Source organism: Pantherophis guttatus, chromosome 8 (assembly GCF_059756535.1).
Source record: "Pantherophis guttatus breed Tessera chromosome 8, ASM5975653v1, whole genome shotgun sequence".
Taxonomy (NCBI): domain Eukaryota; kingdom Metazoa; phylum Chordata; class Lepidosauria; order Squamata; family Colubridae; genus Pantherophis; species Pantherophis guttatus.
The window spans coordinates 10,986,454-11,000,970 of NC_142070.1; the positions used below are offsets into that span (position 1 = coordinate 10,986,454).

Sequence of the window (14,517 nt, forward strand, 5' to 3'; positions counted from 1 at the left end):
CTGCACACCAGAACAATTAGACACAAGAATGGTTTTTTCCCGAACGCCATCACTCTGCTAAACAAATAATTCCCTCAACAGTGTCAAACTATTCACTAAGTCTGCATTACTAGTAATCTTCTCATCGTTCCTATCACCCATCTCCTCCCACTTATGACTGTATGCTGTATCCTTACGATTTATATTGTTTCCTAGTATGATTTGATTGCTTATTTGTACCCTATAACTATCATTAAGCGTTGTACCTTGACGGATATATCTTTTCTTTTTATGTACACTGAGAGCATATGCACCAAAGACAAATTCCTTGTGTGTCCAATCACACTTGTCCAATGAAGAATTCTATTTTACTTTTGATTAGGTGAAAGCTGCGGGAACTTTTAGAGTCGGCTTTCACCAGTTTGTGCCAAAATGATGTATCCAATAAAACTCTTCTTTGAGGAACTTGCCTGCCTCAGAGTTCTCATTTCTATAGGTGTATTACTTGGAACGCTGACATCTACATTCCACGTTATCCTATATTCTACATATATAACCATTCCGCTTGTATTTCTTCTGTTTTTTTTGTTTTTTTTAAATTTTGATTTATATGCCGCCCTTCTCCGGAGACTCAGGGCAGCTTACACTGCGTTAGCAACCGTTGGCAACCATTTTGCACCTTGAGGCTCACCTCATCTGTACTGGCAATTCGATGGGCCAGTTCCTTTAGATTTCTCATCATGCGCTCATCTCGAAAATCGTATGGAAACGTCTCCGTCCATTCTGCTAAGAGCTGCAGGATTTTGGGGGCAATTTTCCTTAACCGGCTCTGGAGAGGAAGATTAAGGGAAAGAAATAGACAAATTGATTACCAAGATGACTGGAGGGAGGGGGGGAGGGGGAATCTCCTTTTAAGTTGGGCAGAATATAGGTTTTCATTTATTACATGCCAAGCTATGTGGCATGACGACGTTGAGGGAGCTTTGGCAAATCAAAGAAAAAGGCAGATTCTACCCTTCTATTTAGTACAAAAAAAATAATAATAATCCAAATTTAAACCACCCTCCTTCCAAACAAATGATTTCCCAACCTCTGCATGAACATTTACCCTGAGGTAAATTATTTATTTATTTATAGGTAAATGTATATATTAAATTCACAAGAGTAAACTTCTTGGGGGGGAAAAGGGAGGGGAAACTTATACATTCAACTAGCCAGCATCATAAACACTGAGCCTCAGTGTATTTGGAATTCAGATTCTCTCCTTTGCGGGGAGTCTAAGTTTCTATTCCAGGGGTGTCAAACTCAAGGCTCGAAGGCTGGATCCGGCCTGCACGGTGCTTAGATCTGGCCTGGGAGGCTGTCCTGGAAACAGAGAAGGACCAGCCCGCGGTGCCTCTGCTAGTGAAAATGAGCTCGGGAGGGAGGGTTGCAGGAGGCCGTTGCAGCTGAAAACGGAGCTTGCGCAGCCCTCCCGAGCTCCGTTTTTGCTGGCAGAGGGTTGCAGGAAGCCGTTGTAGCCGAAAACGGAGCTCGGGAGCCTGCTTTCGCTGGCAGAAGTGCCCTCAACACGAGTGATGTCAATCTGGCCACGCCCCCCTGCCCCCCCCAAGGTCAAACACAACCCTGATGTGGCCCTCAATGAAATCGAGTTTGACACCCCTGTTCTATCCTGTCTTTCTCCTCTGTATTCAAACATTGGTATAGGTTCTCCCACTTGAGCAGGGGGCTGGACTAGAAGACCTCCAAGGTCCCTTCCAGCTCTATTCTATTCTGTTGTATTCTATGGCACAGGCCTAAAATCCAACGACTCAGTCGGCCACTTACTTGATCAGTTGCAGAATCCGCTCGCCTCTGCTGCTCGGTGCAGAGATGGCAGACTTTCGCCATTAATTCATACGGGTGTACAAAAAGCCGAGAGCTCAGCAAAAAAGTGAAGATGTATGTTCTCTGTAAGCGAGAGAGAGAGAGAGAGAGAGAGAGAGAGAAATAAAGTCCACTGCTTATTGGTTCAGCTACCGTGCTGCAGAGGTGTTAAAATTTAATTGTACCAAATGCTCCTCTCTGCAGAACCTGCTTAGAATACATCACATCCTGATTGAAAACGGGGCAGTTACTCAGCTATATGACAATCCTTATATAGAGTTGGGTGGACAGATTGGACACTGATTTCTAACTAAGCCCATGGCTCTATTGCAGAAAAGGGCAACGATATACTCTTTGCAACCTGTGGATATCAACTCCCAGAATTCCCGAGCCAACATGGCTGACAAATTCTACATTCAATACATTTGTTTAACAGGCTTCATTTTATCATGGAGTGAACTGGCACAATCCTGCTTGCAACTTTCCAACGTGGAATTTCTGTTGCTTTCAGGTCATCAATAAGTCAAATCACAGGATGGAAAATTCCACCAGGCTTCCAGAGTTTGACCAACCCCGCATGAGCTATCCAGAACATTTTTTATTCACTTTATTCTATGCTTCTATGGGTGAGCATGAATCAGCTTTGTAAGGCAACAGGAGTGTTTTGAAAATAATGTAACCTATTTAATATTGCATATACTTATCGCGGCAAGACTAACATTTGCTCAAAAATGGAAGTGTAAAGTAATACCCTCAGAAGAAGAAGTAATACACAAAATTTACAGCTGTGCAGAGATGGAGAGACTTACATTAGAACTCAAAGACAAAAGTGAATCAAAATACTATGAAGTCTGGAATAATTTTTATAATTGGTTAGATAAGAGGAAGAATGCCAAAAATAAGGGATAACAAATGTCTGGAAATGTATATATCAATGTATATTAATATATCAATGTATATTGAACTTGTGAATATAATATTGGGTTTATTAAATACATGCATAGTTGGTTAGAAAGTAAAATACTATATACTTGATATATAATGAAGTAGGAGATATGTAAATTTGTATATAGAGCAAGGAATAGATTACTTATTAACTTGATTTTGATGTAAATGTTAGAAACCAGAAACGCTGAGCAATGTCCATTGTTTTACTTTTAAAACTAATAAAATAATAATAAAAAAGGTGTGTTTTGAAAATATTTATTTATTTATTTATTTATTTATTTATTTATTTATTTATTCATTCATTCATTCATTCATTCATTCATTCATTCATTCATTCATTCATTCATTCAATTTATATACCGCCCTTCTCCTAGTGGACTCAGGGCGGTGCACAGCCAAAAACTAAAATACATAACAATACAAAATTTAAAATTAATTAAAAGAATTATATACTTTGGCCCGAATTAAAACAGTGCGAATTAAAACCCATTAACAAATTAAAACTAAACAATATTGTGCAACTTATTTGAGTAATTAAACCTCAGTGGAATCAAGCACATCGTTACCTTAAGGAAACCTAAGGCAGAAAACAGATTATCGTATGTTCCTGAGGACCTGCTGTTCAGATCAAAGACAAATTAAGAGATGGGTATCTATTTGTGATTGATACCAGGCTGTGAGTAAGTACCGCAGCTGTCTAGTACAAGCTAGTACACAAAGCATGAGTCAGCAATAAGTATCTGCATCTGTTGGGAACCTTACTTCACTGAAGTATGGCACCTGCAACCTCCAGAGAAATAATTCAAAAAATGGGCCAAATCACAAGAGATTGTTAAATTTCACATACTTGTACGGTTTTGAATCATATCTGATTCTGGGCTCCATTATAGTCATATGTCAATGACTATCTGCACCAGGGGTGGGTTCTACTTACCTTTACTACTGGTTCGCAACAGGATCGCGCGTGTGTGCTCGCTTGCACATGCGCCTTGCTTCTGTGTATGCGTAGATCACTTCTAATGACATCAGAGCCTCCCGCCGGTTTTACTACCGCTTCTATAGAACCGGTCCGAACCGGGGGCAACCCACCACTGATCTGCACCCCATGGTACATATTTCCTATTGAAAGCTAAGAGAAGACACACTGCATCTTATGCAGCGGTGGGCTTCAAGTTATGTTACTACCGGTTCACCCTCCCCTTGCGTGCGCGCTCGCTTTGTGTCCGCCCCCCCCGGTTCGCACACGCGCCTACCTTCCACCCATGTGCCCGGCCTCAAAAACGTGCCTAAATAGGATGGCATAGAGCTGGAGTTGGGGTGGAGGGGGGGCCACCCGCGATTTGTTACCAGTTCGGGTGAACCGGTACGAACCGGCTGAATACCACCTCTGATCTTATGTTTATTAGAGTCTAGCACAAAGAAAAAAAATTTATCTACCTCTTTCAAGCCCTTCTGGTATGCCACATGATTTGTGGGAAGAGGAAGGGGCTTGTGTTAAACTGAAAAAGAGGCATAAGCTGCATATAGTCACCTAATATATAATTGATGTTATTAGGATAACCGTATTTTTCGGAGTATAAGACGCACCTTAGTTTTTGGGGAGGAAAATAAGAAAAAAGCTGATTGGCAGGTTGCTTTTTTCTGCTTTTTTTCCTGCCTCTGAAAGCCTCTGAAAGCCTCCGAAACAGCTTCAGAAAAAAAGCCTCTGAAGCTCTGTTTGGGGGCTTTTTTTCTGAAGCTTCATTTCTGATGTTTTTTTCAGCCTCTGAAACCTCCATTTGAGAAGCTGGGCGGGGCTACATTGGAGTATAAAACGCACCCAGATTTTTACCCACTTTTTTGAGGGTGCGTCTTATTTTCTCTCTTTTGAGGGAAAAAGGTGCGTCTTATACTCTGAAAAATACGGTAATCCATGATTTAGACTCATGAAAACCTGGGAAACTGCATCTTTTGAAGAATTCAAGCTATGGATTTTTTTTTTTTTAAAAAAAAAACTATTTTAGAAATGGTTTGCAATGAATTTCCTAGCACCACCCAATTTTAGGACAAGAAAGCAGCTGTATTGTCACCAGAATTACTTTGCAATAATTTCTGCGTGTGTAAGAAAGACGTGACGGATGGAATGCATGAATTCCAAAGCAAAGCAGACCAAACAGGCGGAAGAATTTGCGCTGGAAGATTTCAGTTTTTGAAGCATATGGAATGAAGATTTCTGAGAAGACACAACAACAGTTGTTTCTCAAAACACGAAGCGATTCTCATAACAAGAGATGGTTTTGATATGAACTAAGAACTCAAATGGAATAATACCAAGTTGGCACTGATCAGATCTGGTTTGAAATTAGCAAAATAGAAGATCCTTGGTGGCGCAGCGGACTAAAGTGCTGTTAAGTAGCACTTAGTTGCCAGCTGCCTGCAATTACTGCAAGTTCAAATCTCACCAGGCTCAAGGTTGATTCAGCCTTCCATCCTTCTGAGGTAGGTAAAATGAGGACCCGGATTGTGGGGGCAATAAGATGACTTTGTATAAAAAGAACACTGCTTGGGGGGGGGCCGAAAGCCCTACTAAACAGGTATATACAAAAGTATGAAGGCTATTGCTTAACGCATTGTAAACCTCCCTGAGTCTCCGGAGAAGGGTGGCATATAAATTGAACCAATAAATAAATAAATAAATAAATAAATAAATAAATAAAATAGACAATTTTATAGTACTTTGAAGCCATCACCCAAAATGAGAAGATGTCTCAATTCTTCTGAAACTTAAAACTAGCCTGGTGAGGTAGACTTTGCATTGGAAAAATGCGATACTAATTCTAAAGCTGCATTTCTATTTATCTGTCCAGTTCTGTGATTTACATAGTGGACTTTGGCTGAATATAAAACCTCAGTGGGCCAACTCTGCTTATTACGTAGATGGGAGACCTCATGATCACGGCTGCGTTTTAGTAAAAAAAAAAAAAAAAGTAACCATTTGTGTATTTTGCCAAGAAAATGGCATGAGCCTGGTGGCGCAGCTGACTAATAGCCTGTTATTATCATCCAGCTGCCTGCAATTACTGCTAATTCGAATCTCCCCAGGCTCAAGGTTGACTCAGCCTTCCATCCTTTCTAAGGTAGGTAAATTGAGGACCCAGTTTGTGGGGGCAATAAGCTGACTTTGTATAACTATACAAAAGTATGAAGGCTATTGCTTAACGCATTGTAAGCCACCCTGAGTCTCCAGAGAAGGGCGGCATATAAATCAAATTTAAAATAAATAAATAAATAAAAAGAATGTGTACCTGTATATCCCTGAGGACTGAGCTCAGCTTGAGAGCAACTTCAATAAGAGAGGTGATGGGAGGATCAACCATTTTCTCCATCTCAGGTGGAAATCATGCCCCTCTCTTCACTAAACTAGGGGTGTCAAACTCAAGGCCCGGGGGCTGGATCCGGCCTGCAGGGTACTTAGATCTGGCCCGCTGAGCCGTCCTGGAAATAGCGACGGACCAGCCTGTGATGCTTCTGCAGGCAAAAACGGAGCTCCATTTTCACTGGCAGAGGGTTGCAAGAGGCTGTACCAGCCGAAAATAGAGCTTGCGCAGCCCTCCCGAGCTTCGTTTTTCCTGGCTGAGTGTTGCAGGAAGCCGTCACAGTCGAAAACAGAGCTCGGGAGTCTGCTTTCACTGGCAGAGCACTTGGGCCACCACAGGTGCCTCCCGACATGAGTGACATTGAGCTGGCCACACCCACGCCGGACGCCGGAGGTCAAACACAACCCTGATGCGGCCCTCAATGAAATGAAGTTTGACACCCCTGTCTAAGACAGTGGCTCCCAATCTTTTGGGCACCAGGGACCGGTTACATGGAGAAAGGATTTTCCGTGAACCAGAGGGGGGCATCGTTTTGCGTGCCGCCTGCATCCCACAGATGGGGCTTCGCTTGTTTGCGTGGCCCAGTTTCTGGCATGCCGTGGATTGGTGCCAATCCACAGACCTGGGGTTGGGAACCCCTGCTCTAAGAGACAAGAGAACAAGAGGCATTGATTCTGCATTCCAATCCGGATCAGGAAAAATTATCTTAGGATAGAGAAGTGCAACCTGCTTGTCCTTTTCATCTTCCCAGCCCCTAAGATAGTTTACTCCTTGAGGGACAAAAAGAGGAAAATACTTCTTTGCAAAGACGCTCAGCTGCTTCTGAGCTGCCCAAGAGAAAGATCAAAGAGACCATCTCTGCATCTGCTTTGAGATTTTCAATGCCAAACATCAATGTCCGTAGTGCACATAGCAGCCCTGACAAAAATAGCTCTCGACCAAGTGACGTGGAGACCAAAGAGAGATGCAATCCAGGCACAACAACAACGATCTTTGTGATCGTTTCTTGAGAGCCAGAGTTAGGTTGCCGCCTGGCTGGAAAACTCTCAAGGTGTAAGGAAAGTGGGGTAGGGGAGATGAAGTTACCACATCATGATACCCTGGGTCATTTTTAGAGATGCTCAAAGCAGCTATGTCAGGAAAAAAAATAAAACTTTTGATTTTGGGTTTTGCTGATTTAAATAGGTTTGTTGTTACAGAAGTGGCTAGTACATATTATCATCCAAAAGTAAAAAGTTGAGGTTTTATGTTAGTACCTTATTCTACTGCCTACCAAAGGAGTCGGAAGCAGGGGTTCGGGAGAACCTCTAGCTAAGATTCTGTGCAGTTCAGAGAACCCCCAAATCCCACTCTTGGCTGGCCCCGTCCCACCCACTCCTCCCCTCCCAGGAGTCCCCATGCGGCCCGTTTTGGATGCAGGTAAGTGCAGGGCACGCACAGAGGCTCAGGGAGGGTGAAAAACGGGCCTACCAGAAGTTCCGGAAGGCCTCCAGAGGGCCTCCGGAGCCTGGGGAGGCTGTTTTCGCCCTTCTGGAGGCTCAAGGAAAGCCTCCGGAGCCCGGGGAGGGCAAAAACACCCCTCCCCCACTGTGGTGCAAGAGACCAACTAAGCCACGCCCACTATGGCCACATCCACCCAGCAACTGAGCAGAGAACCCCTTGCTAAAATTTTTGAAGCCCATCCCTGGTCGAAGCCCACCCACAAGTCTACAGAGTTTCTCAGTCATTCGGGTCCTGGTTGTCCCAAAGGTGCTTTTTCAAAAGGCAACTGGCCTCTCTCGGTTTTTCCTTGAAGACATTTCGCTTCTCATCCAAGAAGCTTCTCTTCAGTTCTGACAGAACTTCTGTCAGAACTGAAGAAGCTTCTTGGATGAGAAGCGAAACGTCTTCAAGGAAAAACCAAGGAAGTCCAGTTTGAATAACTTTTGGGATACCTTACTCTACGCTTTTCTCTCTTCCCCTTTTCCTCCCTTATTTTTCCCTTATCTTCATTTTTCTTTGTACTTCCGTATTTTATATTTTGATAAAACTAATAAAATACACCGTGGAAATAAAAGAGGAAAAGGAAAAGGAAAAGAAATACCCTCTGAAACTGGAGCTGGCAAGGCCTTCTCTCTTAATTGTTCTCTCTAATGCAAATGCCTTATGGCCCCTTGCCATGCCCTTCCACTTTTGACACAGCAGGGTGAGCGGATTTAATTTGCAAACGGAGAAGACTTACATCTGGGTAGTAATCGAGAGTGGGCACCAAGTGCTGGATGAGAGCTTCCAAAGATCCTGACAGCAAGTTGTTGTCATGGTAATACAGTCCTTCACAGCTGTCCTCTTTGGACTGGAACAGGTATCGGCTGTAGCCACTGCTGTCAAACATGGCTGCGAAAGGAGGCGTCTGGGGCATACTTTCCTGAGGAAAAACAGCCACAAGAAAACATTAGAGTCAGTTGGATGGTTTAAGGCTGTTGTCACAGTTTAGCAGCCCAACACTTTTATGGCTGAGAAGCCAGGAGACTTGGCCAACATGTGGGTCTTAAATGAATAAGGTCAAAGAACTATAGAGGTAGTCCTTGACTTACTATCAGTGGTGGGCTGCAACCGGTTTAACAATGGTTCTGTGAGCACGCGCGTGCGCGCGCCTAATGCGCTTGTGTGCAGAGTTCAAAATACAGCAATTTGAAGTTCAGCTGCTTACCTTCTAAGGCAGCCCGATAAGTAGAACAGTGGAGGTGCGGAAATCAGCTATGCCGTGCGATCAGCTGAGCCAGAAAGACAGAAATATACGACAGGATAGAGCAGAAGCAAGTGGGTGGGGCCAGCTGATAGTTGGAACTACCGGTTCGCGCAAACCGGTCTGAACCGGCAGCAGCCCACCACTGCTTATAATCATTCGTTTAGTGATCCAATACCACCGAAAAAAGTGACTTATGATCAATTTTTATATTTATGAGTGTTGAAGCATTCCCATGGTCACGTGATCAAAATTTGGGGGGGCATGTATTTATGGCAATTGCCCTGTCCTGGAGACAAATTCCTTGTGTCTCTAAATCACACTTGGCCAAATAACATATTTTAAGCTCTAAAATTCTAATAGGATCACCATTGGTGACCTTCCCCAGCAGACTTCTGACAAGCAATGTCAATGGGAGGAAGCAGACTCGTTGAACGATTGCATGATTCACTTAACAACTGAAGTGATTTGCTGAACTGTGACCAAAAGGTCGTAAAATGGGGCAAAACTCACTTAACAACTGTCGTGGTTTGCAAGAGAAATGTTGGGCTCATTAGCGGTCATAGGTCGAGGACTGTATTGTGAATTATGGTCTAGATCTGTAGGATTGCGGTTGTCGTTGTTAAATCTAACCCTAACCCTAGCATCCTGGACATAAACTGTTTCAACTCCTACCCTCAAAACGACGCTATAGAGCACTACACACCAGAACAACTAGACACAAGGACAGTTTTTTCCCAAACGCCATCACTCTGCTAAACAAATCATTCCCTCAACACTGTCAAACTAGTAACTAAGTCTGCATTACTATTAGTCTTCTCATCGTTCCTATCACCCATCTCCTCCCACTTATGACTGTATGATTGTAACCTTGTTGCTGGTATCCTTAAGATTTATAGTGACTGTTTTCCTATATCTATCATTAAGTGTTATTCCTTATGATTCTTGACGAATGTATCTTTTCTTTTATGTACACTGAGAGCGTATTTTTTTTATTTTTATTTTATTTCAAATTTATATACTGCACCTTTTCCTAAGGGACTCAGGGCGGTGTACAGCCAGATAAAAACATACAATACAAACATTAAGAACAATTAAAAGAATATATATTAATTTGGCCCCAGTTTAAAATGACAAATCAATTAAAAATTAAAAATTTAAAAATATGTTAAGCCAGCCCGGCTTGATGAAAAAAGAAAATTTTAAGGGCACGGTGGACCAATGGTATTGGACCAATGGTATGCACCAAGACAAATTCCTTGTGTGTCCAATCACACTTGGCCAATAAAGAATTCTATTCTATTCTTCTTCTTCAGCTTGATTACATGCCATCAACTTGTCAAACACAATAAAAATCATTTGGCTTTTAAAGATCCGACAAACCATCAAGCCAATAGTTCTTTGAGATCTTGATCTGTAAATTAACTAATTTTTTATATCATCAGGTTTCTCCAGGAATGGTAAATTTGGATAAACTAACGTTACGCTGGATTAACTATTTTTATCAGCTCTCAAAGGAATCTTGAACAGAGCCATTGCTCCTTGCTTAAATCATATTGCATAAGTGATGATGGTCTGAATTGTACCTAAATTTTTAGGTCAGAGGTAAGCTTTTTGAGGGATTATGTTACATTCTGGAAAAAAAAACCCTCAAGCAGTTTCTTTCAACTACGTACGTGGCTTTGCAAAGTTCAACTCGCAATTCAAAAGGATTTGTGCAAAACAACCCAAGTTTGAAATGCCCTCTTCAAAACACCTTCCAAGCGGCGGAAACAAATGGTTTTGCCTTCCGAACAGCTGTTTTGCTCTCAAAAGAGAGTATTTCAAAACCAAAACAGTTGCAGTACATTAAAGTCAATTGCAAATTGAGTCAAATCACAGCTATATGAGATGTGCAAATTGTATTTATATAGTGTTATGTTGCAGGTATCCCATTGCGAGAACATATCCCCATGTTTTGGAAAACCAAGTTTTTCTAGAAGCACCAGCTCACGTAACTAAAGCTACAAACTGCACGTAGCGAAGGAAATATTCTGAAGATGTGCAATATTAGCAAGGAACCTCAGCAGTGCTAATCCTCTGTTGTAAACAGTAAATAAAATTTGAGCGCTTGGCACATTTTTGTTCAAGAGCAGCATAATGGAGCTCCTGTTAGCATCTCAGAACAAACATTGTTTCTCTTTCCATACATTCTTGAAATTTCCTCCCATCGCTGACCGTAATAAAAATGATATTATTGTTCCTAGCAAAATACCACAGTTCAAAGCAGCCAACGACATGGCCTGGTTAGAACTTGGTTAATAAATGTAGGGTCTCTCGAGTCAAGGTCAACTCCTAGGGCAGGGGTCTGCAACCTTAAACACTCAAAGAGCCATTTGGACCCGTTTCCCACAGAAAAGAAAACACCGGGAGCTACAAAACCTGGGTGGGCGTGGCCAACTCGATGTCACTCACTTCCACCGGTCACATGACCCCCACAGCCACGCCTACCCAGCCGGTCATTAGGGCAGAGAACCAGTTGTTAAGAAACACCGGGAACCACAAAATCCTTTTGACATCTCTCTCTCTCCCCTCCCTCCCTCTCTCCCCCCTCTCTCCCTTACTCTCTGTATCTCTCTCTCCCCTCTCTCTCTATCTCTGCCCTGGCCGCTTCTCCATCCCCCACCGGCGCCCTTACCTTCTCAGGCCAGGCGAGGAGTGACTGGGAGGGGAGGGCGAGGGGCGGAGCCAGCCAATGGCGGGATCACCTGACAGGAAGCCCTAGCAGAGGGCCCAAAGAGCCACATGCAGCTCCGGAGCCACAGGTTGCTGACCCCTGTCCTAGGGACAACATACTCACGACTACTGTGCAGAGTGCTTTTGCAACCATACAGGTCAGGGGTGGTATTCACTTAACTTCGCTACCGGTTCGTAAATGTGAACATGCGCAGAGCCTTTCACACATGCACAGAGCGTCAAAAACGGGATGTGATGACGTCCGGGCGGGTGAGTGGAGCCTCCTGCAGCCGCCGCTACCAGTTCCCCCGAACCGGATAGAACCGGCTGAATACCACTACTGATACAGATGGTCTTCAATTTACGACCACATTTGGAATCGCAATTTTGGTCGTAAGTCATTACAATCGTAAGTTAAGATACAACGTGACCAGACCAGACCAGCACCAAAGCTGCTTTATTGCTCAGGCCTATCTATGCATAGGAATATATCTACTTAACTAAGGATTAACACTATTTTGGTGCTAGATAAGGGCCAATGGAGGGGTTGGATTTAGTCTGTTTGAGGCTACGTAGAGATTCTAGGCCGATTCCTCTTTTGACTCCTCCCCCAGCTCTGCCGCTCCTTTTCCTACAGTACGGGTGTCAAACTGGTGGCCCGCGGGCCGGATGCATTACACACAGGCCATGCCCACCCCAGCTCCGCAAAGGGGAAAAATGTCACAATATGTCACATGACGGCAATGTGACGCCGCGAGTTTGATACCCGTGTCCACAACTGGCAAAATCAGGGGCACAAATAATTTTAGGGGAAAAGAGGGCAACCTCCCCCCCCAAAAAAACTGGTTGCAAGTCCTTTTTAATCCAAATTTCCCCAGTCTGGTGCCCCCCCCAGGTGTGTTACATTTCAACTCCCATTTTCCCTAGCCTATCCGCAAAACACTGATTTTCTCCGCAAATCTACATGCAAGCTTGCACACTCTCAAAGACTCGGCACAACTCATGACCTCCTACTCATCTTACATGGCCGTGTCACAGCCATGCAGCAGAAAGAATGAATCAGCAATCCATCAGGAGCTTCTTCAAACATTTCAAACATCAGAGACTGCTCACTTACCTCTAGGCTGATTGGTTAAAATGCCATATATAGGCATTTAAGATCAAATCAATAAATCAGACAGGTCTCTATGTAAAGCAAGAGTGTCCAACCTTGGCAACTTTAAGATTTATGGACTTCAACTCTCGAGAATTCTCCAGCCGGCCATGAATTCTGGGAGTTGAAATCCATGAGTCTTAAAGTTGCCAAGGTTGGACACCCCCGATATAAAGAATTCAATTCAATCAGAATAAACCTGGAAGGGACCTGGGAGGTTTCTAGTCCAGCCCCCTTCTCAGGCAGGAGATCCTATACAATTTTAGACAAATAGCTGTCCAGTCTCTTAAAAACCTCCAGTGATGAAGCACCCACAACTTCTAATTAATTGTTCTAACTGTCAGGAAATTTCTCCTTAGTTCTAGGTTGCTTCTCTCCTTGATTAGTTTCCATCCATTGTTTCTTGTCCTGCCCTCAAGTGCTTTGGAAAATAGGTTGACCCCTCCTTCTTCTTTGTGGCAAGTCCCTCAAAACTGGAATACTGCTATCATGTCATCCCTACTCCTTCTTTCCTAGACTAACAATATCCAGTTCCTGCAACTGTTCTATATGCATTTTAGTCTCCAGCCCTTTAATCATCTTAGTTGCTCTTCTCTGCACATTTTTCCCCAAAGACTTAACATCTTTTTTGTAATGTGGTGACCAAAACTGGAAGTAGTATTCCAAGTGTGGTCTTACTAAAGATTTATAAAACGGTACTGATACTTTTTTTTTTTAATTTGATTTATATGCCGCCCTTCTCCGGAGACTCAGGGCGGCTTACAGTGCGTTAAGCAATAGCCTTCATACTTTTGTATATTTATACAAAGTCAGCTTATTGCCCCCACAAACTGAGTCCTCATTTAACCTACCTTAGAAAGGATGGAAAGCTGAGTCAACTTTGAGCCTGGTAAGATTCGAACCTGCAGAAATTGCAGGCAGCTGTGTTAATAACAGGGTGCATTAAACCACTGTACTACCAAGGCTACTTCACGCGATTTTGATTCTAAGGACCAGGGAAACAAAATCCAGATTGAAGTCCGAAGTTTGAAACTAGGATCTGGGCCTCCTTCATCCCAACAGGAAGGTATGAACCCAAGACTTTTCACCTGGAGTTCACAGCATTCGGACAACAGCTCCATGTCACAGCATTACAGAGCCCCAGCTGAGTCCTTTGCCATAAGGGAGACCTCTGGGCTCCAAAAATTAGACCATCCTAACTATGCTCCCCAATTATAGGTAGTTCTTGATTTAGGACCACAAGCAATCATTTAAACTGCTAGTCAAAACGGTTGTTAAGTGAGTCGTGTCATTTTGCCACGGTTGCTAAGCAAATCGCTGCAGTTATTAAATGAATCTGACTACTACCCAATTGATTTTTCCTTGCCAGAAGCCGGCTGGGAAGGTTGCAAACGGGAGTCACATGACTGTGGGATGCTGCCACCCTTGTAAAATACATGCCAGTTGCCAAGCATCTGAATTTTGACCACGCAACTCTGGCGACGCAGCGATGCTCGTAAGGGCGAGAACTGGTTGAAAATCCCATTTCTCAGGGCCGTTGTAATTCGAGCAATCACTAAGTGAATGTGTTGTAGCCTGTCAGCCGCCAGCCCCTCCAGCAGCCAGATCAGAGGAGGAGGAGGCGTGGGAATCAGGGCCAGCATCAGGGCAATCTGGGAGCTCTGAGGGGGAAGAGGGAATGGAGCTAGCAGAGAGGGAGAGAGAGAGAGACAGAGGTGGAGCCTGGGCTGTCCGTCAGCCTTCAGATGGAGAGTCAACAGCCCCCAGGTCTGGAG

The 14,517-nt window shown here is 43.6% G+C and overlaps 1 protein-coding gene across 3 annotated transcripts in view; it reads right to left on the reverse strand.

The window, feature by feature from the left end:
* The window catches only part of RASGEF1B (RasGEF domain family member 1B), a 276,546-nt gene that overhangs the window by 24,345 nt on the left and 237,684 nt on the right, over window positions 1-14,517 (reverse strand). For all 3 annotated transcript variants that reach the window (XM_060686999.2, XM_034431195.3, XM_034431196.3), the window contains 3 exons: window positions 8,371-8,553; window positions 1,807-1,929; window positions 671-808 (listed from right to left, as the gene is read on the reverse strand). In XM_060686999.2, the coding sequence (XP_060542982.1) occupies window positions 671-808; window positions 1,807-1,929; window positions 8,371-8,553 (444 nt within the window). The remainder of the gene's footprint in view (window positions 1-670; window positions 809-1,806; window positions 1,930-8,370; window positions 8,554-14,517) is intronic.